The sequence below is a fragment of the Serinus canaria genome, chromosome 3 (genome assembly GCF_022539315.1).
Source record: "Serinus canaria isolate serCan28SL12 chromosome 3, serCan2020, whole genome shotgun sequence".
In the NCBI taxonomy this organism is placed as follows: domain Eukaryota; kingdom Metazoa; phylum Chordata; class Aves; order Passeriformes; family Fringillidae; genus Serinus; species Serinus canaria.
Window position 1 is genome coordinate 93,336,114 of NC_066316.1, and position 21,922 is coordinate 93,358,035.

A 21,922-nucleotide genomic window follows, 5' to 3' on the forward strand; every position below is an offset into this window, starting at 1 on the left:
CAAGCAACTTCAACCTGCCAGATTTAAGAAGGGGCACCTTGGCTTCCTCCAGTACAGAATGTACTAGGTTTCAGAAGTTCTTCCTGCAGCTCTGATAAGGTACCTTCCACGTTTTTAGGCTTATTTTTACCTACTCTGATTTTTCCCAGCATTTATTAATGTCAGAAAATGAAGACAGTTCTGGAGTCATTCCTAGATTATTTAATGCTCTTTATGAGGAAGTGACAGGAAAGTACTGCTTCTCTTTCTGTTATTAATTTCAAAGCATTTGTTCTTATCTTCTTAGCAAAGATTCAAGTTGGCTTCTCCAGAATTTTCATGTAGCTTAAAAGTTTGAGAAACCTGTCTGCCTACCTTAGTTGGTAAAGCAAGCTCTACTTCAGAGGAACACTTTAGAGGTATCCTCTACAACACTGGCTCGTCAGTTTTTTTAAAAAGCCCATCTAGCAATCATTGTGCAGTAATCATGAGTATTCTCTGTATTTGGGGCTTGATTCCTCCTAAACACTGCAGTCAGTATGTCTGTGAGTTTAAGATAACTACTGGGCTGTTTCCTTGCATTCACTTTCAAAAATATTGCATTCACTTTCAAAAATAATGCATTCACTTTCAAAAATAATGCATTCACTTTCAAAAATAATGCAAGGAAACAGCCCAGTAGTTATCCTAAACTCACAGACATACTGAATTGAACATTTAGGAGAAATCAAGCCCCAAACACAGTGAATACTCATGATTATTGCACAATGATATTGAAAAGAGCAAGCGCCTGCTCCATAATTATTACATGATATCAAAAAAGCTACGTTTATACAAATAAGAGTTTCTTACCTGCTTTTCTGCAAAGTGGTACTGGCAGAGCTTTTTCCACAACTGTCTGTCTTCACTAAGCATGTACAACGTCGGGGTCACTTGACCCAGAGTAATAATGTCCCAGCCATCAGAGAATCTGTATAAGATGTTATTCAGCATATGGATAGGGAGATCGCTAAGTGTAAGTCCATTGTTGACTTGCTGGAAATAAGAGTTGAAGACTTTTAGCTACAAAAACATGACAGTATAAAGTACAAATAAGATTCTTTACTTTACTGGCATCTTAGTTTAGTTTTTTTCAAATCATTGAGTAACATCTATGATTAATGCCTGCCTATAATTATTCTCTAACTGCTGCTGAGAATTTAAATTAATGTACAGAAGAAGCAAAAAACTGTAAGCTTTATAATTCATAGCTTTCCCACTGTCAAAATAAACATATCCTAAATTCATTATTTAAATTTCAAATAATTTTTGAAACACTTCTGTTCTCTCAAAATAATATTATGCAGTCTTGAAAACTATAATCTAGTCAATTCCATCTATAGTGTGCTAAAGCCTTAACTATAAGAAAGGCATGAACCAATTATTTCTAACTTGCTGGATCACTACAGTTTCTCAATTTTTATTAACAAACAAAACACTTGCCTTAAGCCAACTAGAGTACAGAATAGAATATAGAATACAGGACTGAAGACCAGAGATACAAAATGAAAGCATTTCGGAAGTTAGGGGCAGAAGAGAATGGGATAATTTCTGAAGTCTAGAGAAAGGTCCCCCTCATTTATAAATGAGAAGATCTGCAGAGGTGACAGATGAGAGCACTGAGAATGTTTTCATTAACACTATACACCTCTGTGAACTGCAATGGGGTAAGCAGCAGCACAGCTCTACAGGATTAAAGCTGGAGCCCATAGTGCCAGGTGGCACAGGTCCAGCAGGCTGGAGGCCATGTCCCAGCTGGCAGGGAGGGAGCATGGGCAGCTGCCAGCCCCAGGGAGCAGAGCTGCACTGTCACAAACTGGTAGCAGCACAGCAGCCCTGCATCCATGGGCTCACATTTCTGTCTGCTTTCTTCCCAGCCATTCACCTTGCTTATAGACCAGACTTTCCATGGAGTCATCTGGTACAAGCAGTGCTGGAAGAGCAGCATTCCTCCTCTGAGGAATGACTCTGAGCACTATAGATGCAAGATTCCTCATGGGCTACTTCAGCCAGTGTAAAACAGCTCCAAGGGAAGTGTCATGCTGGAAGGGAACAAGTGCAGCAGTAACTGCACTGTCTCAAAAGTGTCTGTGCTGTGGTTGCCTGGTGCATGGAAACTGCTGAGACCAGGTTTCTCAGTTCTCCTTTCTATTCCAAAAGTAGCTGGTTTATTTAGATCACCAGCTCACACAAAAAGGACAATTTCAGAATTTCACAGCCGGAAGCCAATAGATAAAACACTTGTATGACTTTATAATGAGAATTATCTTACAGTATTTCTTCCAGAAATAACCTAGTCAGATTAAAAAAGTTGTCTGCTTATCATCAGAAGTTTCCACTATAAAACCCTGGAACAGTGCATACCACATGCTTTGAACACAGTCACATGAGGGGTATCCAGGTGCTAAAGTCTTTTTTTTTTTTTTTTTTTAGAAAAGCAACTGTGCTAATGAATAAATCAGTAAATTGCTACTTGAGTTGATACACCTCCAAAATGTTTTTTAGATTTTTAGAAAATTTATTTTGGAACTAAAAATTGGGGCTTTTCCCCCATGTCTATCTGACAAACCAGAGACAATTTTTTATAACTTATTTGAGTGGGAAAACCAATTCTATCTATACATCTCTAGTACAAAGCAGCAGTACAGAAACTGTAGAGAAAAGTTATTAAAACATTAGAAAATTAAGCTGATGCCAATGAATTAATTTTACATTACTTCATAAAACAAAACAAGCAAAACTGTCTAAAATGTGTTTGAAACTTGGTTCACTTACAAGTCCTCATGCAACATTCAATATAATTCTCCTCCCCCAAATATTAATTAAAATGATTTAATAATATACCTTGTTCATCTGAAGATTTTTTAATTGTTGTTGCCACAGAAGGATAGTTTCTAATCGGCAAATCCAAATATTGATGTTGCCCACCAACACAGATTTTCCTACTCCCCTAATTAGTATACAGAGAGTAGAACTCAGATCTTGTAGAAGATCTTTGATCAACCGCGGATTATATTGGTCTTCCATAACTGGAAAACAAAACAAACCAAACACAATTTTGGCTGACAGAGTTAACCAAGCTAATAACTCAAGCTAATCAACATTCCTTATTTAGATGAATTAATTACAACTCAATTGTTTCTGTACAAATAACTGCCCTAATTCCCACCATGACATTCATTGGTGCTGTTCCTTACATGCAAGATCAATAATGAACAATATCACAGGCAAATTTGATGCAAAAATTCATGCTATGCATTTAATAAGCTTAATGCTAAACAGGTAGGTAAAAATCCCATTTCTTCAGTTCAAAGCACGCAGTATAACATCTCCATTTAGTGTGGTCACCAGAAAAAAATAAAAATCAATATAATGTAATGGCTTTTTCTTAAAATAATCAAAATGTATGTTTTTTGAGTCGCAGTACATCATGCAAACTGAAACCCAAGTCTTTTATTAACCTAAAGCTTTTACATTTTGTGAAGAGTATAACTTAACAGTAACCATTAGTTTTTTAAAAGAATCTAAATGTTACAATTTCACCAACCTGTTACAATAGACTTTATTCATAACAAAGGGAAAATAACTTACTGCAATCATAGGATGGGAAGTATGAAACCTGGTATAATTAAGAATGCTATTACTATGTCTCACAATGTAAAAATGGGTATAAGAATAACGACCAAAAAAAAATCTGTTTATAGCTTAGTTACACCAATTAAATCTGAACAGTTAGATTACAAATCTTTAAGTCTTACCCTTCTGCACAATTTTGTCCAAAATGCTAAAGTAGTTCTTCTGTGCTGCACCACTCAGTGAAGTTAACTGGGATTTTGCAATTAACTGCAAAAGCTATGACAAAAAAATAAAAGTCAGAAGAATGACATAAGGATGGTTCTAAATGCACATTTAGTGCATACACTCACAACAGCCTGCATTGGCATTTTGTGAAAATATAACTACAGATTTCAGAAGACAAAGTAAGACATGTGGAAAGCTTTAGGCATACCCACTGGCATCCCATGAACAATTTCTGAAGGATGCACATTTTCAAAATACTGTAAAAATGCTTATCTCTGGCAAAGCACGTGACATACTTTATGAATGACAGAGTCTGTTTTGGGGGTTCACAAAGACAAAAGTGAACTTGGATGTGTCTGGGTCCTGAAGTCCCTGACAGATTTGGTAGCCAGGAACATCACTCTGATACTAGCTACCACAATTACAGCTTCCAAGTGAAAGTATCATACTGGTCAAACTGAAGTGTAATGGATTTAGTGCACTACTTTCTACTCATGGAGAGGAAATACTCTATTTTGCCTAAACTAGGCAAAACCAATTTCTGTATTAGACCTACTGTCAGGTTCCTGGTAGAATAAACCACAGCAATCTAATAACGAACAGTGTACAAACCATATCAGTAACTTTCTCTTAAGTATTATAGTAAGAATCTCCTAGCTGTCCACACATCTGTCTCTGAAACCACTGTGAGCAAAAAAAAGTGAAATTAGGGCAAAATAATCACAACAGCTTAAATTCTTGCCTCACATGAATGCCAAGCTACAGCTACTAGAGGCAGCCCTTGCTCCATTCTGGCACATTTGCTTCAACATTTCAGATTAAGTTTCATAGCTGATAAGAACCATTAGGTCTTCAACAAAAAAATGGTCTCTTATTATGAGAGTTTGATGTTGTGACACCATTGCAATGTTTAGAGGTGGGGCACCAAGCTTTGCAATTTGCCCTTAATAACAATGAGTTCAGAACAAGTGTTCTCAACACATGGAAAGGGAAAGCATGGAGCAGAAAACAGCATTCCCTACAGAGTGTTCTGGTGCAAAGTAGCACCAAGTGTTGGCACAGAGGATGAAAAAGACTAAGCTTGCCAAAAATTATATTGTATCTTCATTTCTAAAACAGCAATTTGACACTTCACTCAGCAATAATTTTCCTTGGGAGGAAGAAAGAATAGACCTGTTCTGCCCGTCGCTGATTTTACTTCTGGCTCCTCTGCACGATCTCTGACAAAATATTATGTGCTATGAAAGAAAGAAATAATTGTCCTGATGTATTTAAATACAAGCAATCTAGTCTCAAAAACTGCATAAATAGATACCAGGATCTCTTTGTTGGCTTTTTCAAAGCCTATTAGCTTGATTAATAATTGAGAACATACCTAGCGGTCTCTGGCAGTCTGCCAGCTCAAGCAAGTAGGTACATTTCTCTTGATTAATTAAAAAAAAAATCAGGTGTGTTGCTCAGTCTAAAGATGAAATTAAAGAAACAAATTCCACCTGATGGATTGTAATTAAGATTCCAATTTCAGTGAAAGTTAATATGCAAGGATTAAGACAATTGTAGCCAAAGCAAAGTAGCAGAGTACTAGGATCTCACACACTGATACATGCAGAGCCATGGCTTATGTTGTCTACTAGAGATTGTAACTTTGAACAGATCTCTGTTTACTCTGAAACATTGGGACAAAACCCACCCATATCAAATTCAGCGTATCAGAAATTAACAGCTACAAAGTTATCAATACACTACAGCACCAACAAATACAAAAAAACCAACTGATCCTATCTTCTCCCCCTCACTGCCCATCCTGGAGTCCTGGATAGACATTAATATTAGCTTTTCATAATGAATGATATCTTTTTAGTTAGTTGGAGAATAATCTTGATGGTCTGGGATCAAAGGAGAGCTAGCGTAGGGTTTGGTCTTTAAAAATAGTATTCTTGAGTTATACCTTGCTATCAAACAGCCACCACCTCAGGGGAACTGATGCAAAGACATGATCAAAGTTTTGTACTTTCAAAACAATTCTAAATTTTAAAAATTCCAAATAAATTCTAAAACATTTAAAGGACTTTGAAAATCTATCTACTATTTTAAATTCACTTAGATTTCTTAGGGTCGGCTATTAGCAGAATAATGGTTCGGAGTGCAAAGCCAAATTTCTGAATTTTGAAGTACTGCTCCTTCCTCAATGATCTTAAGCCTGGCTGACTAAACCAGCTTTTTATATTTCTTGGTGAACAGAAGAAAAACCAGCCAACGTGCTTATGCTGGACTTTGCACTTTGACTTGATCAACTGTTTTGAGCAACCCAGTTTAGGTACTGCAGTATCTAAAACAAATGCAAAATTCTAGATCTGATTCCTTTCACTTGCTTGCTATTCAAGTGAGACACCCAAGGTTGACACCATTTATACCAAATCACCTTTTTTAAGTGCTTTTGTTTTCCTTCTTCCTACTGTTCAAGGCTGAAAAGTCTTGGGAAGGATCAAAGCTCTTGATTCTGCTCCCAAAACAGAAAGTCACGTTCTAAACCAAATACATACATCTACCAAAAAAACCCCAAATCCTGCAAGGGGAACAAACCATGCAAGTACCCTAACCACTGGCCTGGAAGCAAATCCTTTTTTATTTGTTTCCACATCTCTTGTTTTTCTGAAAGTATAATACATTGCCTCATCTTCACAGGGATGGATAGAATGTGTTTTCTCTACAAATAGTCCACAGGCTAGTGGTAAGGGTGTTCTCCTGGTATGTTTATTTAATTTTTATTTGTGTCTTTTCAAGTTCAGGATGCATTCCAAGAAATACAATATTTGTGAACAGCCTCATCACTGAACAGTCCACTCTAGCCCTGATATGACTCAGATTTTGAACTTCGCTAGGAACTGGGACAAGCACTTTACTACCTGAAGTTAAATAATAAAATAAACCTTGGGCTAGAAAGAAATCAGTATCCCCAAAATAGGCATTTCCAACTGGGCAGCTGGTAAGGCATTGAGGTAATTAAGGCTGCAGTCTCAAGTTATGAGGAAGTTAACAAAGATAAATGCATAGATATCTTGTCCTAGATTAAAAAAATCTGCAATGAATCACGGGACTGGTAAAAAGTTACAGAACATACAGAAATTGCAGAATACTTATACATCAAGCATTCTTCTGGAAATTATTATTTGATACATATTTGAGATGCAGCAATGTATATTTAAGATTAATAACACTTCACTATTTTTGGCTGTATAGAAATTATTTTACCTTTAAAGAGAGTTCATTACCCAGACTGATAAACAAGAACTGAAACTACCATCGATGCTCCCCTTTAAAATGACACAGCACACTGGCCATCACCATCCTCCTCAAGCTATAGGCTTTCGGACAGCCATACAAAGAGTTTTCACCAGAGAAAATTTACTCAGTTTGAAGCTGCTACTTGCATTAAAAATTACATATGATCAGGATATTTATACAATTACAAATCATCATCTGTTCAGTGCAAAAATACTCCTTTTGTACACATCAGCGTTTTTATAATATATATATGAAATGAAGAGCTTACTTTGACCACGTAATTGAACCTCCTGATGTCCTGAATTGCACTGGAAAAGTCCAAGCGGTTAAAGGCTTCTCCCAAGGTGCAATAGCCATGTCTCTGAGAAAGGAAAATGAGAAAGGAAAAAAATACACTTTGAATGGAAGGAAACAAAGACAAAATTGAGCAAAGCATTCAGAAAAGCATTCTGACATGCAGCTGATGCTAATGGATACCATGCTCCCTGGAAATACAGTGCCTTGGACTGAAGAGTTATTTGTTCTACAAGAAATTAAATGAAACAAGATACACTATTAGTAACTACCAGGTATGTAGGCAAGGCCTTTCAATTCTTACTAAATCTGTAATCTGGCATCACTGGTATTCGATTTCCCTGGGAATCTACTCCACTCTTGCATGGCCACAATGCTGGCACTCCCTCATGGCTATCACAGTCCCCATTTGCCCTGCACAAGGAAGAGCTTGCTTTTACAGTTGTCTGAGCCTACAATGATGAGATTCACACTTGAGGGTGAGAACACAGTGAGTTACTTCTCGGATCAGAAGAAAAAAATGGTCTCAACACCTAGAATTTATTTTCCGGGTGCTAGAAGCTTAGGCACATTTTTTTTTAAGCACCAAGAACAAAAGCAAGTACATTTTTCTTTGGTACTTCTTCACATTCTAACGTGAGAATGGAAGTTTCAGAGGCTGTTGAGAACAACTTAAGGTGGTAGAAGCAGCCCAAAATGACATGGGATTATGAAAACTCAGTATGTTTAGAGCCACAAAGCCACACTGGAGCCCAGAAGCAAATATACTGAGGCTAGGAAAATCTCTGATTGGTAAAAGAGCCCCACAGAGCACTGTGCTATCATGGTTTTATTAGCCCAGGGAAGGACAGGGATAAATAATTATTTAAAGCTCATTCCTAGACAGACTCCCTTGGTAAATTATGAGATATTGACAAGTTTTGAAGTACAAATAATGTTCTTTTTTTGTGACCCAGTGAATGCTTACCATGTATGCACCCCAGAAGGATGGGACAGTTAAGAACTCACTGCAGAGTGGTGATAATTACTGCCTGTTGGTTAATGACCAAATTCAGGATTGCACTGCTTGCTCATTCAGCTGATGCACCTCAGACCCAAGCACACTGCACACTTCACAATATGCACACCTTGCTTGGTTAATAGCAATGAATTAACACATACAGTCAACAAAACTTTTGTTGAAATTTTTGAAATTGTTGAAATATTTGTGGCTGTTCTCTGGCTAAACAGTTATCATTAGGTCATGCTTAAAACATTAACATAAGAGACATTTCCCTGAACAGACTGCTATGAAGCTACAGCTCCACCTTTCTCAGTGTACCATCATGACAAAATTATTCAAAAAACATCTCCAATTTCATTTCAGCCACACTTGTTTTGGTTTTAATTTCAATGCTCTCCCATAGCATGTTTCATATGTTTCTTATCAAGATCTTCCTATCTTGTCATTTTGCCCTAAGAAAAAGTACCCAGCTTGGGAAAAAATGCTTTCTAGTTGTGAGACCATTATTTCAAAATCAAGAAAGATTATAACCTGTAAGAAAACCTCCAAATTATGCTATAAATTAGCTTAAATTGCTGCTCTGGATTTTTCAGTTCATGCATTCTAATTCCTTGCTACTTTTTCAATTCCTTACTACTCTAAGCTTTTATATGTATTCAAATAATTACTTGAAAAATAAGTGCTTAATTCTAACCATCTCTGGTTTATTTTTTTATACTAAAAACCCAAATAAACCTGAAAGATGAATGGTCAAATATTAGAAGGTAACCAAAATATTTTGTCTGCTCTCTGAATGGACAAGGAACAGAAGCAAATACTCACACATCACTAGTACACCAACTTCTGCACAAGTAGGGGAAAAAATAATCCCTCTATATATGAGTTATGAAGGACATCAATGCATGATTTTAGGCTATTTGTATTTCGGCCTCAATTTACTTTTGAAACCTCAGCTTAACCTCATCACCCTAATTTAGGACAGCACAAAGGGAAAAAGCATGCTTGAGACTTTTACAGACCAATCTAAGTAACCTAATCTAGAAGATAAAGCAGAAAGAGGGCTGTGAATCTGGTAGAGGGCTCTAAAGTTCCCTTCAGATGTAAATGGGGAGTTTCTGCGTCACTGATCTATAAGGTCTGCAAAGTCTTGCAGAATGTCCTTTTATGTAAGCGCTCCTCCACAGCATGCCCTTCCTGAGTAAAAAGCTCTGCATTGTCTCTCTCAGCTCTAAAATGCAAAGCTACTTTTGCCTGCATGACTACAGCCATCAGTCTCACCTCCTTCCCCCTCTCCTGGCTGGCATTACCACATGGATGTAAAACCTCCTTACTGGTGTTCCAGTTCCACATATCCCAGATAGCCATGGCAATCATCAGCACAGGAATGAAACTCACACTTCAAGACAGTTTAATCTCTACATACAATGGATGTATTTTAACTTTCCAAGAGATCACTCCAAGAGCTTTCATATTCCCTTTACAGTTTCATGACATAGTTTATATCCCAAACTGAAAGCATGTGGACTTTGTTGAAAATAATGATCCTCTCTGTAAAATTTGAAACTGATGTTTTACTTACTTCCATTCAAATTTACACCAAGATCCCAAAATATCAGGTGGCTGCCTGCAAGCAACTTCTTTGGAGATATTTCTCTGGTTTTGCAAATACTTTCAATTTTAGTTCAAAGAGACAGTAAAGATAGATGGGCTTGGATAAGTAGTGAAGAAGTTGCAAGTTCTTGCAAGTTCTCATATCTCTACCACAAAGACCTTCCAAGAAGTCACCGCCAGCTGCCTTTGCCTCACCATGTGCAGGTGTCCAGCATTGCCAATGAAGAGAGTTAAGCATAGCCCCTAAGACTACATGGCAAAAATACTTTTTTCAATTTACTGTCTGTCAATTAAGAATGACAAAGATTGTAGAAATTCACCCATGCCGTGCAGACTTACTTCCTTGGTGCTTTCTTTATGAACATAAATCCACTTTTCACGATAAAAACCTAAAATAAAATCAAAATATAGTAATTTTAGGCTTCCACATTAGTTAATGCCTTCCAGCCACATTAGTTAATGCCTTCCAGAAACTCAACTAAACATACAACTTTTAATAAAATGCTTCATAAGATAGCAGAACAATTTTACTAATGAAGTTTATAAACGATGGAAAAGATAACTAAAAATTGTCACAAGATATGGACTTTATGAAAATAACAGAAAAGTTATATTAATGCTTTTTTAAAACCACAAGAGCTGGCACACAATTGGCAGAGGAATGACAACTTTTGTCAGCTGTGACCAACCACTGACATAATAGTGGTCCTACATAACTCTTGACTTTTTTTTTTTTATACAACAGGCTCCTTAGCATTTCAAAGTACAGCAGATGTAGACAAAACTTCTGTTCCTGACAATTCCACCCCTCTAATCCATTTTCTTCCATACAGGTGCCCGTTCTACATTGACGTGGTTCAACTAACTGCAGAAGACTGCAGGGAAGGCAAGGATACAAGACCAATAAAGGCAATCAGCTTTTCCAAGTCTTGCATGTTGTCAAATGAGACATACAAGCCCTTGAATCTTCTGAAATACCTGAAACTCGGACAAGCCAGGAGAAGCTTGCAGCTTTCTGCAACACCATCTCTCTAACAATTCTGGGGATATGCAAATAACAGATCATTCCACGATTAAAGCATTAGAAATGCTAAGTAGCTGCTAACCAACTTACCTTTTTTATGTACTCTACCAAATTTTCTGCTTCAGTAATTTACTTGCTGTCATACACATTTGCAGTCCAAAGTACAAGCAATATTTTACAAAGGAGAACTGATAAAATGGTTTTCATGTCTTAATTTTTTTAAAAGGGACTTGTCTCCAAGAAATTCAGGACTGATCAAATCTTTATCAAGAGACATGATTATTATGACAAAATATATTTATTTATGATTCTGGGGTTGGTTGACTAATTAGAACTTGAAATAAACAAAATAAACCATGTGCTTTGGGAAGCAGAAGCACCCATTAGCATACAGAAGAATTTAATCTAAAACTAGTCCACAAAACATAACATCCAATGCAATAAATGATCAATAACACAGTTTAAGTTAAGACATATCACTTTTGACACTAGAATTTGTTGCCAATACAGAAATAGCCATAATTTGGAAGGCTACTCTATAGGTGAGTATACATGACTATTATAACATTTCTCTGAACCTACATGAGTCTTATAAAATAAATGAAAAATCCCAGCCTTACATTGAGAATCTGTGTTATTCCTAAAATGATCTTTTTTCCTTTTCTTGGCTGCAAACTCACAGTCTTCAGTATTGTACACTTCTTCATTCTCATCATCTCCAGTTATGATACTGAAATAAAAACATCTAATTAGAATAGCAGTAATTAAATATTAAAGATGCATGCATCTTACAATTTTCTGCAATAAAGTCTACCAGCTGGGGGGGAAAAAAAAAATCATGCTCTTAAGTAAGATCCTCTACCTCATTGTCTATAGCAACATGTATCTGGAGAGAAGCTGTCTTTTCTTCCCAGAGGGGTTGAATTTTATGCCAAAGTGATTAATACATGAAAGTATTTTCCTAAGAGGTACCTTGAAAATCATTATTGACATTCAGGAAGGACTACTAAGGAGACAGTACTAGCTAGACAACTGTAAAACTCTGCAAAGTTCTGGAGTACAAAAATCCATTTTTTGAAGTGGCCCAAGCCTTAACTGCACACAGGTGAAAAGCCTGTTAAGAATTATTGCACATCCTTGCACAGGCAGAAAGCCAGCAATGAACATCTCTCTTACTGTCACCTTTGGGGCTAAGAAAGTCCTTCTTATAAGACACTTGTGATTCACAGCTCTGCACATACTACAGGTGTCATGGCACTTTTTTACCAATGATTTGTACAGCATCAAGAGCCAAGTGGTCTGTCACTGCCAGAGAGACTCAACTCCACCTATGTCACTTCTGACAGTTAGCTATGTAACCCAACACGGAGTACTACACCAAATGCTTGTGTAGATCAAACACAGGGTGAATGTAAAAAAAAATACACATATAAATTATTGAAAATCTTTCTTAATAAGCTAACATTTCTAGAATGTATATGCATTTAAAACTGTGCTATAGGAAATCTACACAGCTTCATGAAGTTTTCATTCCATTTCTGCAGATAACTATAAGGACCAGCAACAAAGATAAGAATGGGTGTTCTCTTTTCTAGCACTGAGAAGGAAGATACTTCATACGAAGGCCACAGCCTTGCACAGATAAGAATAATGAAGGATACATGGTAATGAAGTTTAACTGGAGGACTTACATATTTCTACATTACTGCTGTTTGGCAACAAAGTTGTATTTGAAACTCCTGACATTCGTTACTATTTTTAATCTAAATTGCTTTTTATCACTGCCAGTTTGAATTTAGATTAAAACAACTGAACACTGTAAACTGAAGGATAGAAGCTTCTTCGAAAACAACCTGTATCTAGGCATTAAGTGACAAAAATCAATATTTTAGTCTATTGCTACTACATTACAGAGTTAAAATTTTCAGGTTTGAACCATCTGTTAAAGCAACAACGTAAAAAATTTTTGGCTTTTGAATTGTTCTAATCAGTACATGCTAGCTCAACTTGAAGATACACAAGTTGATTTCATCTAAGCTTTTTTGTTTTTTTCAGAATTTAAACCTAACATACTACTGCATTCAGATAGTGCTCAACACAAGGTAACTGTGTTATTTCTGTCCTTAATATTTTTAAAGCAGAGGATAAAAACTCCACACCTTAAATATTCTATACAACAGTGCCAAATATCACATCTGGCCAAACAGCAAAAGAGTTCAGAGGGAAGAAACCAGCAAGAGACAAAACAAAACATCAAGACAAGTTATTTAATTATGTAACATTCCAATCCAGCAGTTTGTTTTTGTGGGGTTTTCCACCCCAAAGCTATCATATAGGAAATCTCTAAACTTACTAAAATGAATTTAATTATGATTTAACATATTGGCTGCATCACCACATCATGTGAGAAGCTATGTCAGAATCTGAAGAGTTGCTACAGAACCAGAAATTGAGCCCAAAGCTCCCAGAGTTTTATCATCCTAACAACAGATACAAGACAGGGAGATAGGTCCTGATACTCTGCTACATAATCCAAGCAGCTCAGAAACTCTCTCATACCCCTTGACCCAGGGCAAGCAATGGGGAGAAGGTGGGAGGCCACATTCCTGCAGGCCTGCTTAGAAGAGGAAGGCTAATATGGAAAGATTCCTACTTTTGTTCCTGGATCCAAGTGTCCCTAGAAAGTAATTTAGGCCAGTAACATACCTGAAATGATTTGAATCCCACTCCTGACACTCCACTTCCCCAAGCATCATATAAATAACTAAGGCAGCTTCAGAAGTCAATAAATGTAAGGAATTGTGAAGATGAAGACTTATTTCAAACACCTTTATCTAGCATTCAAATTTGCCTGTGACTTTTCTGTGATTCCTTAAGTCTCTTTAGAGAAAAGACATATTGGACTGTGACTTCTGAGGATCTTTATTTCCTCATGTTCCCACTTCACAGAGAGTTTTTCCCTACTGTAACACCATTCTTGACAAACCTTTAGTCTGAAAACAATGAATGAAAGCAAGGGTCCCACAGACATCAGAAGAATGGGACAGAGACACAGAGTTACCCAGTGACTGCTAGCATTCTTTCCAGAAATCTGCAGAGCTGCTTGACAAGTAATAAAGCTGCTGTGCTGTTCCAAAAGCCACACCTGCCCCCTCAAACACCAAGCTAAGATGCAAGAAACCAAATCAAGTGCTTCACGTGCCATATGGTGTAACAGAAGCCTTAATTTAGTGTTTTTATTATAATACTGCATGTGACATTTGAGTGCACCTGGCAGGATTTAAATACATACATAATACTGCCAATTTACAGCTATTCTTACTCTCTTGTCTTGATGACACACTTAATAAAAAATTATTCTAAAGCTTTTAAAAGCAAAGTACCTGGTGTCCTTAGAACTATAATATCTTAGATCATGCAACAATTTCAGTTTTTCCAAAAGAAGTAACTTCATAGCAGTATTTAAATAACCTCTTGGGTATGACACTTAAAATGATGGAAAATGTGACAGGGCTATCTAAGCTCCAACTATTTTCCCCTCATCCCCTTGCTTCTTTTTACATGGCCTTCAACTCATGCAATTATTTACAGAGGCACATTATTTTAGAAGTGACTTTCACAGCTTGACCACGGAAAATCCTGAGTTAAGCGCACGCCCCAAAAGATTTTGTCATTTGACAAATATATTGTAACATTATCTGATCATAGATTCAAATCAAAGGACTTCTACCCAGTGCCAAAATCACTCTTGTGAACACTGTGTCTCACAGAATTAGACAAGAGACACCACAGACTGAAATGAATACCTTACCAGCCCAAGTTGTTCATATGAATCTAACACATAAAAAAGTAAATATCACCATCACGAAAATCTGATTAGTCTAATTCTCTTTCTTTTGCCTCAAAAGGAACACATAAAACTGCAGGCTAATGAAAGACATTTGCATACAATTCTGTAAGGCAGTTCCACCCCCACCAAGCTTCTCTCCACCACAAGGCTTCAAGGACACAGTGCCACAGCACTGGAAGCATCTATCTTTGCTTCAATTTACAGGCAGTCATGGCCAGCATTCACACCACAGAGCCTGACTGCACACAGCCCAAGCCACATTTCCAGCTACTATGCACCTTGAACACAAGGCACTCTTAGGCAAATAAGTAAGACCTACTGAAGTGATGGTCTCTTTTTTTTTTTTTCCATCTTCATTTCCCTAAAAGATCTATGCAATTATTCAAGCATTATGCCAATAATTAAAACTGTTTTATTATGCCAATAATTAAAACTGCACAAGTGATTATATTTGTTCAAGCATGGTTACCATTAGGTCCACCAATTTTACTAATTCAGCAGCTGGATTCACAAGCCATTGGATGACTAATCAAGCAAAGTTTGCAGTTCTATTTTAACAAGAACACATTCTTCAATTTAAGTAACTTATGTGTCTTTAAGGTTTATTTCTGAATCTGTTTGAGATTAGATCTTTGTAATTTCTGAAGAGAAAGTATTTGCAATTGGTAAAGGACAACGTTTGGCAAGCAACTCTACATTTTCTCTCATGGAAGAGAATAGGAGCAAAACTAGAAAGGGTTTAGTTCAACTACATAGCTTGAATTTATTTTTTATAAAGGAAAACTGCTATAACTGCTCCCTTAAATACAATATTAAAGCACTAACCTAAGAAGAAATTCTTACAGAATATTTTACTGAAAAAGATTATTCCTCACAATGGATATAAATGAACAAAATCCTGCTAGAACTGCCAGATTGGCATATACCATCATCCCTATGCACAGGGCAGCTTAAAGAGAGACAAATAAGTAATTTTGCACTGTTTACTATATGTTTCTTCTACAAGGAAGCACTTTATCAAGTCTCATTTTTCTTTAGTGCTACATCATGTTAACAAATCTCCTAAGCTGAGTTATCTTCAATATACACCATGATTATTTCCAAATACATAAGATGGTACAAAGATCCAGCCAGCAGCACATCTTACACTGCTGTACTCTACCCATGACACAGAAAAACCCCAAGCCTGGGTACAGACTGGATAGGAAGCAGTTTTGCCGGAAAGGAGCCAGGAGTCTTGAGGATAAGTAGCTGAAAACAGGTCAGCAGTGTGCCCTTGTGTTGTGTAAAGCCAACTGCACCCTGGATTGAGCTATGGAAAGTGTATCCTGCAGACTGAAAGAAGCAAACATCCATCTTTATTTGGCATGAGTACTCATCTGTGTCTAGTTTGGGGCCCCCCAGTACAGTTAAAACATTGTCATACTGGAACAACTCCAGTAGGGAGTCACCAAGCTACTGGAGCACGTGGTGCACAAGGGTAGAGAGAATTGACCTTGCTCAGTTCTAGGAGCTGGTGCTGGAGGGAAATCTAATTGCTGTCAGTTTTTAATATGAGGCTATATATAAGATGGAGTGAGACTGTAAGGTTGGAGGAGGTGGGCAGAAGTAAGTCAAGTGGTAATGGACACAACCTGTGATAAGAGAAATTCTTACTGGAATGAAGAGGGCAGGGAGAAATGATACAACATGGGACAGCATAACAACAGCAACAACAAAAAAATAACATTGGCAGTAACAGAATTTAGAACAGGAAGCCAGAAAAGAACTTCCATTCTTGGAAAAGCACAAAGCTGAACTGGGCAAGGCCTTACAGAACGCAACCTCAGCTGGCCTTGCTTTAAGTATGTGTTTCAACCAGATGAGGCTCAGAGGTCATCTCCACCCTAAATTGTTCCATAATGTTGTGCAAATAGACATTAATTGCAGTTTAGTGGCAGAACTTAACTGGCATATAAGAAGTTCTAGTTACAATCATAGATCCAAAGTTAAAAGTGCAAAGTGCAGTGAAATTACTGCAAAGTAGTGCTACAATGCCAAGATGTATCAACTTGAATTCTCTAGTCCAACTTTGAACAACATACATTTTTAATTGAATAGACAGAAGTAAAATTAAAGAATCAAAAATTAAAGCCACAGTTTTTGACTCCGGAAGAGTTCAATTCTAGGGTCTTCCAAGACTAAAAAAAAAAAAAAAAAAAAAAAAAAAAAAAAAAAAATCCAGTATTTTTGCTCAAAGAAGCCATAAAAATACTTCACCTTGCTCTTTGGGGAAAAGATGCAGATATACATTTATACACATACACAATAGAGCAGAAGTCTTCATGGTATTCACAAAGACTGATAATTCCTTTCATACTTATCAAACAGTATTAATTAAGCAACCTACATGATATTTATTTTTGAAGCAATTTGCACAAATGCTAAATACTTACTAGATTTTCCTTACTTTGACAAGTATATTATTAAAGATATAAAAGAGAGAAGATTTTTTTTCAAAGGTACTTAAGGCAACTTTTATGTTAGAGGGCTTACTGAACATTCTTCCAGACACAGTTTTTTATCCACAGTGGCCAGACTGTGTGGATAAAGAAGCCCAAATGAGATCAGTGACAGATTAACACAAAAGGAAAAAAAGGCATGAAGGAAACAGTAGGTTAAGCTTAATAATAATGCTTCACTGCTTGATAACTCCCTTGAGGATTGTTTTACAAATTTAGAAAACACAGGTGTGTGACAACAGCAAGTCCTAGCTTCCCAGTAAATCCCTCTCTAAACCAGATGAGTTATCTTTTACTGGACTAACAACAAAACACCACATGTCCCCTTTCCTCATTATGAGCACATTATGCTGGAATTTATGACCAAGAATCCTACCCCTGAGAATTCCTTCTTTGTGGAGGAGTTTGTTTTGACAAAATTATTTATATCACACCAGCCTGTAGCCATTTGCCACAAGTATTACTTTATTTACCTGATCCCTTTCTCACCTGTCCTTCAGGAGCACACACAGTCATCTATTGTGTTAGAGAATGAGCACTAAGCTACTACTGATTGTATATTTGGAGCAAAGGCATTTTAGGGCTGCCACAAACTAATCCAACACCCACTCAGCAGAAAGCCTTCATTCACTTTCAGGTTCAATATGCCTGTTGCACTTGCAAGTTACAAGTGTCACTGTTACCTTCAAATAGTACTCAATAGGCATTGGGGGGGGAGGGCTTTTTGTTGGGTTTTTTTAAAGCATTTATTTCTTTATTATTTTGAAAGGCATGTAGGCTAAGAAGGGATCTGGCTGCTTCAAATAAGCAACTCACAAAGCAGTGACAAAAGACAGTCGCCACAGGGGTCTCCTGTCTGCCTAAGAAAACACATGATTGTATTTGTATACAGATGACATCAGCTACCACAAACAGTTGCAATCTGAATGGAAATTAAGTCAATTTTGCCTTCCCACCTGCTATTAATTCATGCAGAATCACTTTTTTTTTTTTTTTTAACTTACACAGTGTGGCTGATATCATTCAGCTGATTATTCCCATCCTCAAGTGCATGACTAAAGGTTTCACATCTTTTCCATCCATCTTCTGTTTTAACCCATCTCCATCCAGGGGATCTCCAGTCTTGGCCCAAAAATGGCATGGTGTCTCTATAAGCAGCAAGAAGATAATTTTTGTCTATTATTTATTTTAAAAGTCTCAAAATTTCTGTCATTATTTCAGTTTTCTCTTTAGCCTTAAAAAGAAAATATCTTGATAAAAGTTGTCTGTAAATCATCCTTTAAAGAAACAGATCCAGTGGTTTAAGTAGATTTTTTTATTCTCTAATGACATTCTTCTTGTCTTTCAGCATTTTATTAGATCAAGATCATTAGATTTCCTTGTTCCTTGGAGAACAAGGAAAAATATCCTGGTAGCCCATGAACAGAATGATACCAAAAAGAGAAAATTATATCCATTATATCATGTGTAATCTGCTCTGTCATGATCAAACAGATTACTGATTTTCATATCTGACTAATAAATGGTTTTAAAGAGATTGACAGCTCACAAAATCAATGTTGCTCTTTTTTTTTTTTTTAATCCTTACAAATATGGAGTTTATGGTACAATGTGTAGTGATGTTTCGGATAGGAATTTTAACATTCACAAAAATCTTTTTATGTTGTTTTTGAGGCCACCTCCCATGCCAGCCTATTAAGCAGATACCAGGACTAAAGGAGACTGCAGCAAAGTCCACTGTGACACGTCTGCAGAAATTCCTACAAACAGACATAGGTCATCACAGCTATATTGCTCAAACAGTGTTCTGCTACCATTTTTCAAAAGTGAGATTCATTTCTGACACATTAAGAATTTGAACAAGGCAGTTTTCTACACTTTGAAGACTATAACCTTGCCAGCTTTTGCTCTCTTCTTCCCATTCATCACACAAACATATTGCTCCTTAGTTTAACAAGAGATTTCACATGCAAGCTATAGAGGGAAGATAGCATTATCATATTAAAAACATTTGTTAATATATAACAGCAACAGCTTTGGTCCTCACAAACATGCATTTTCTAATATTTTTTCTACTTGAAAAAAAATATTAGGCCCCATCAGTAAACACCACAATGAATTTATTTAAACATTTGCACTCTTGACCAGCATTTGCCCAATACATTTGCTAGAAGAGGATAAAAAGCCAGAAGAAAAATAGGCTGAGTGAGCCAGCTAGGTTTTTCTTTATTTAAAAATCTGCATAGTATGCAAAACAAAGTGCATTGCCTAGGCCTCAGGAATGACTAAAGTCTCCTTCCTACTAATAACTCAGCTTTCCTCTGCTCCTAACAAGTACCTTTTCCAAAATTTACAGCATCCATTCCTCCAGTTGCAACCAACTTTATTCCTTTTCCAATCTTTTTACTGCTTCCTAGGAATAATATGAACGATAAGAAGTTGTTTAGTACTCCCCTCATACTGGTGTCTCTATCACAGAATGGTTTGGGTTGGAAGGGACCTTAAAGATCACCCAGTTCTAGTCTGGGTGACACCTTCCACTAAACCAGGCTGCTCAGAGCCCCATCCAATCTGACCTTGAACACTTAAAAGGATGGGACACCCACCACTACTCTGGGCAACCTGTGCCAGTGCCTCATCACTCTCACAGTAATGAACTTTTCCCTAAGACCTAACCTAAGCCTACCTTCTTTCAGTTTGGTGCCATTCTGCCTTGTTCTGTCACTACAGGCCCTTGTACAGGCTCTTTCTCCAGCTCTCTTGTAGCACTCCTTTAAAGGGCAGGAAGACTGCTCTAATGGTCTCCCCAAAGCCTTGTCTTCACCCAGCTAAACAATCCCAGTTCTCTCACGCAGTGCTCATAGGTGCTCCATCCCTCCTCTGGACTCTCTGTAACACATTCACAGCCTTCCTATGGTGAGAATCCCACAGCTGCAGGTGGTGTATGAGGAGAGCAGAGCACAGGGGCAGAATCACCTCCCTTGTCTCACTGGCCACACGTCTCTTGGTGCACCCCAGAACACCTCAGGCTCTCTGGGCTGCAAGTGCACATTGCTGACTCACGTTGAGTTCCCTGTCAAGCAGAAGCCCTGAGTCCTTCTCCTTAAAATGGCTTTCAGTCCATTCTCTACCCATCTTTTACTTGTGCTTGGGACTGCCAGAACCCAGCTGCAGGACCTAGCACTTAGCCTTGCTAAGTTTAAGGAGGTTTGCACACACTCATTTCTGTCCTGTCAAGGTCCCTCTGGATGGCATCCCTTCTCTCCAGCTTGTCGACTGCACTACACAATTTGGTACCTTCCAAAAACTTGTAGAGGATACACTTAATTCCACTCCCCATGTGCCTAACAAAGATGTTAAACAGGCCCAGTCCCAATCCCAGCCCCTCAAGGATGTCACTTGTCACTCATCTCCACTTGGACACAGAGCTGTTGCCTGGAACTCTTTGAAGAAGACCATCCAGCTACTTCCTTATTTACCCAGCGGGGTCCTTCTGTCCAATTCATGTCTGTCCAGTTTAGAAACAAGGAATTTGCGTGGGACAGTGTCAAATGCTTTTCACAAGTTCAGGCAAATTACATCGGTCACAGTGTGATCCCGTATGGCCTCATGCACCCACCCTGAAATCCCACCGCAGAAGGCCACCAGACCTGCGAGACAGGATCTGCCCCTGGTGAAACCACGCTGGCTCCCATCCTCACACAGCCTAGTGACATCCCAACACCCCATTCGTCCAGGCAGGCTCCACACACCCACCTCCAGACTGCCCGTCCCGCCTGGCCCCAGCCCCATCTGCCCACCCTGACTTTTAACCCTTGCCCCACACTCCTTCAAGCCCTACATGCCCTTAAGAGCAAACCCCAAACCCCTCAAGCCACGACCGCCCACGCTCAGCCCCACCCGCGCGGGCCGACGGGGCTCACCCACACGGCCCCACAGATGTCCTCCCGACACTGCTGCCGGCCGGGCCAGGAGGGGCCACGCTCACCTGCCAGCACCGATCCCGCCGTCCCTGCCACTCCCCGCCCGGCGCTCGGCCCGGGCCCGGGGCTGTTGCCGGAAGTACCATGGGCCGCGCTGGCCACGCCCCCACACCGCGCTGATTGGTCGCCGCCAGCCGCGCTTGTTGCTACCCGGCAGCGCTCGCCGCCATTGGCGCAGCGGGGCGGGGCCGTCTCCGCCCCGGCGCGAGCCGGCCGCGTCACGTGACGGGCGGCCGCGGGCCGCACGTGCCAATGTTTTGGTCGGCGGGGGCGGGGCGTGTGGCGCGCGTGGGGCGGGGCGTGGCCCCCCGGGGAACACCCCCACCCCCCCCCGCTCGGTGTGACACCCCGGGAAACCCCTAGGGAACCCCCCTGGTGTGATCCTCTAGGGAACCCCGTCGGTGTGACACCCCGGGGAGCACCCCCCCCCCCGGTGTGACCCCTAGGAACCCCTAGGGACCCCCGGTGTGACCCTTTAGGAGAACCCCAAGGGAACCCCCCCTGGTGTGAGCCCCCCTCCCGGTGTGACCCCCGTATGACTAACCGGGGAAC

At 38.9% G+C, this 21,922-nt stretch overlaps 1 protein-coding gene across 6 annotated transcripts in view; it reads right to left on the bottom strand.

Annotated features, from left to right (window-relative positions):
• FBXO25 (F-box protein 25) overlaps window positions 1-21,502 on the bottom strand; it is a 30,808-nt gene extending 9,306 nt beyond the window's left edge. The window contains exons 1-9 of one of the 6 annotated variants that reach the window (XM_050972301.1): window positions 21,376-21,443; window positions 19,726-19,800; window positions 18,392-18,535; window positions 11,657-11,766; window positions 10,352-10,401; window positions 7,373-7,465; window positions 3,777-3,870; window positions 2,863-3,047; window positions 832-1,041 (exon numbers count right to left, since the gene is read on the bottom strand). In XM_050972301.1, the coding sequence (XP_050828258.1) occupies window positions 832-1,041; window positions 2,863-3,047; window positions 3,777-3,870; window positions 7,373-7,465; window positions 10,352-10,401; window positions 11,657-11,766; window positions 18,392-18,528 (879 nt within the window). In that variant the 5' untranslated portion in view covers window positions 18,529-18,535; window positions 19,726-19,800; window positions 21,376-21,443. Of the gene's footprint in view, window positions 1-831; window positions 1,042-2,862; window positions 3,048-3,776; window positions 3,871-7,372; window positions 7,466-10,351; window positions 10,402-11,656; window positions 11,767-18,391; window positions 18,536-19,725; window positions 19,801-21,310 lie in introns of those variants that run through there. The other 5 variants (XM_050972300.1, XM_050972299.1, XM_050972297.1 and 2 more) reach the window with 5 other exon arrangements.
• Window positions 21,503-21,922: the final 420 nt, after the last annotated feature.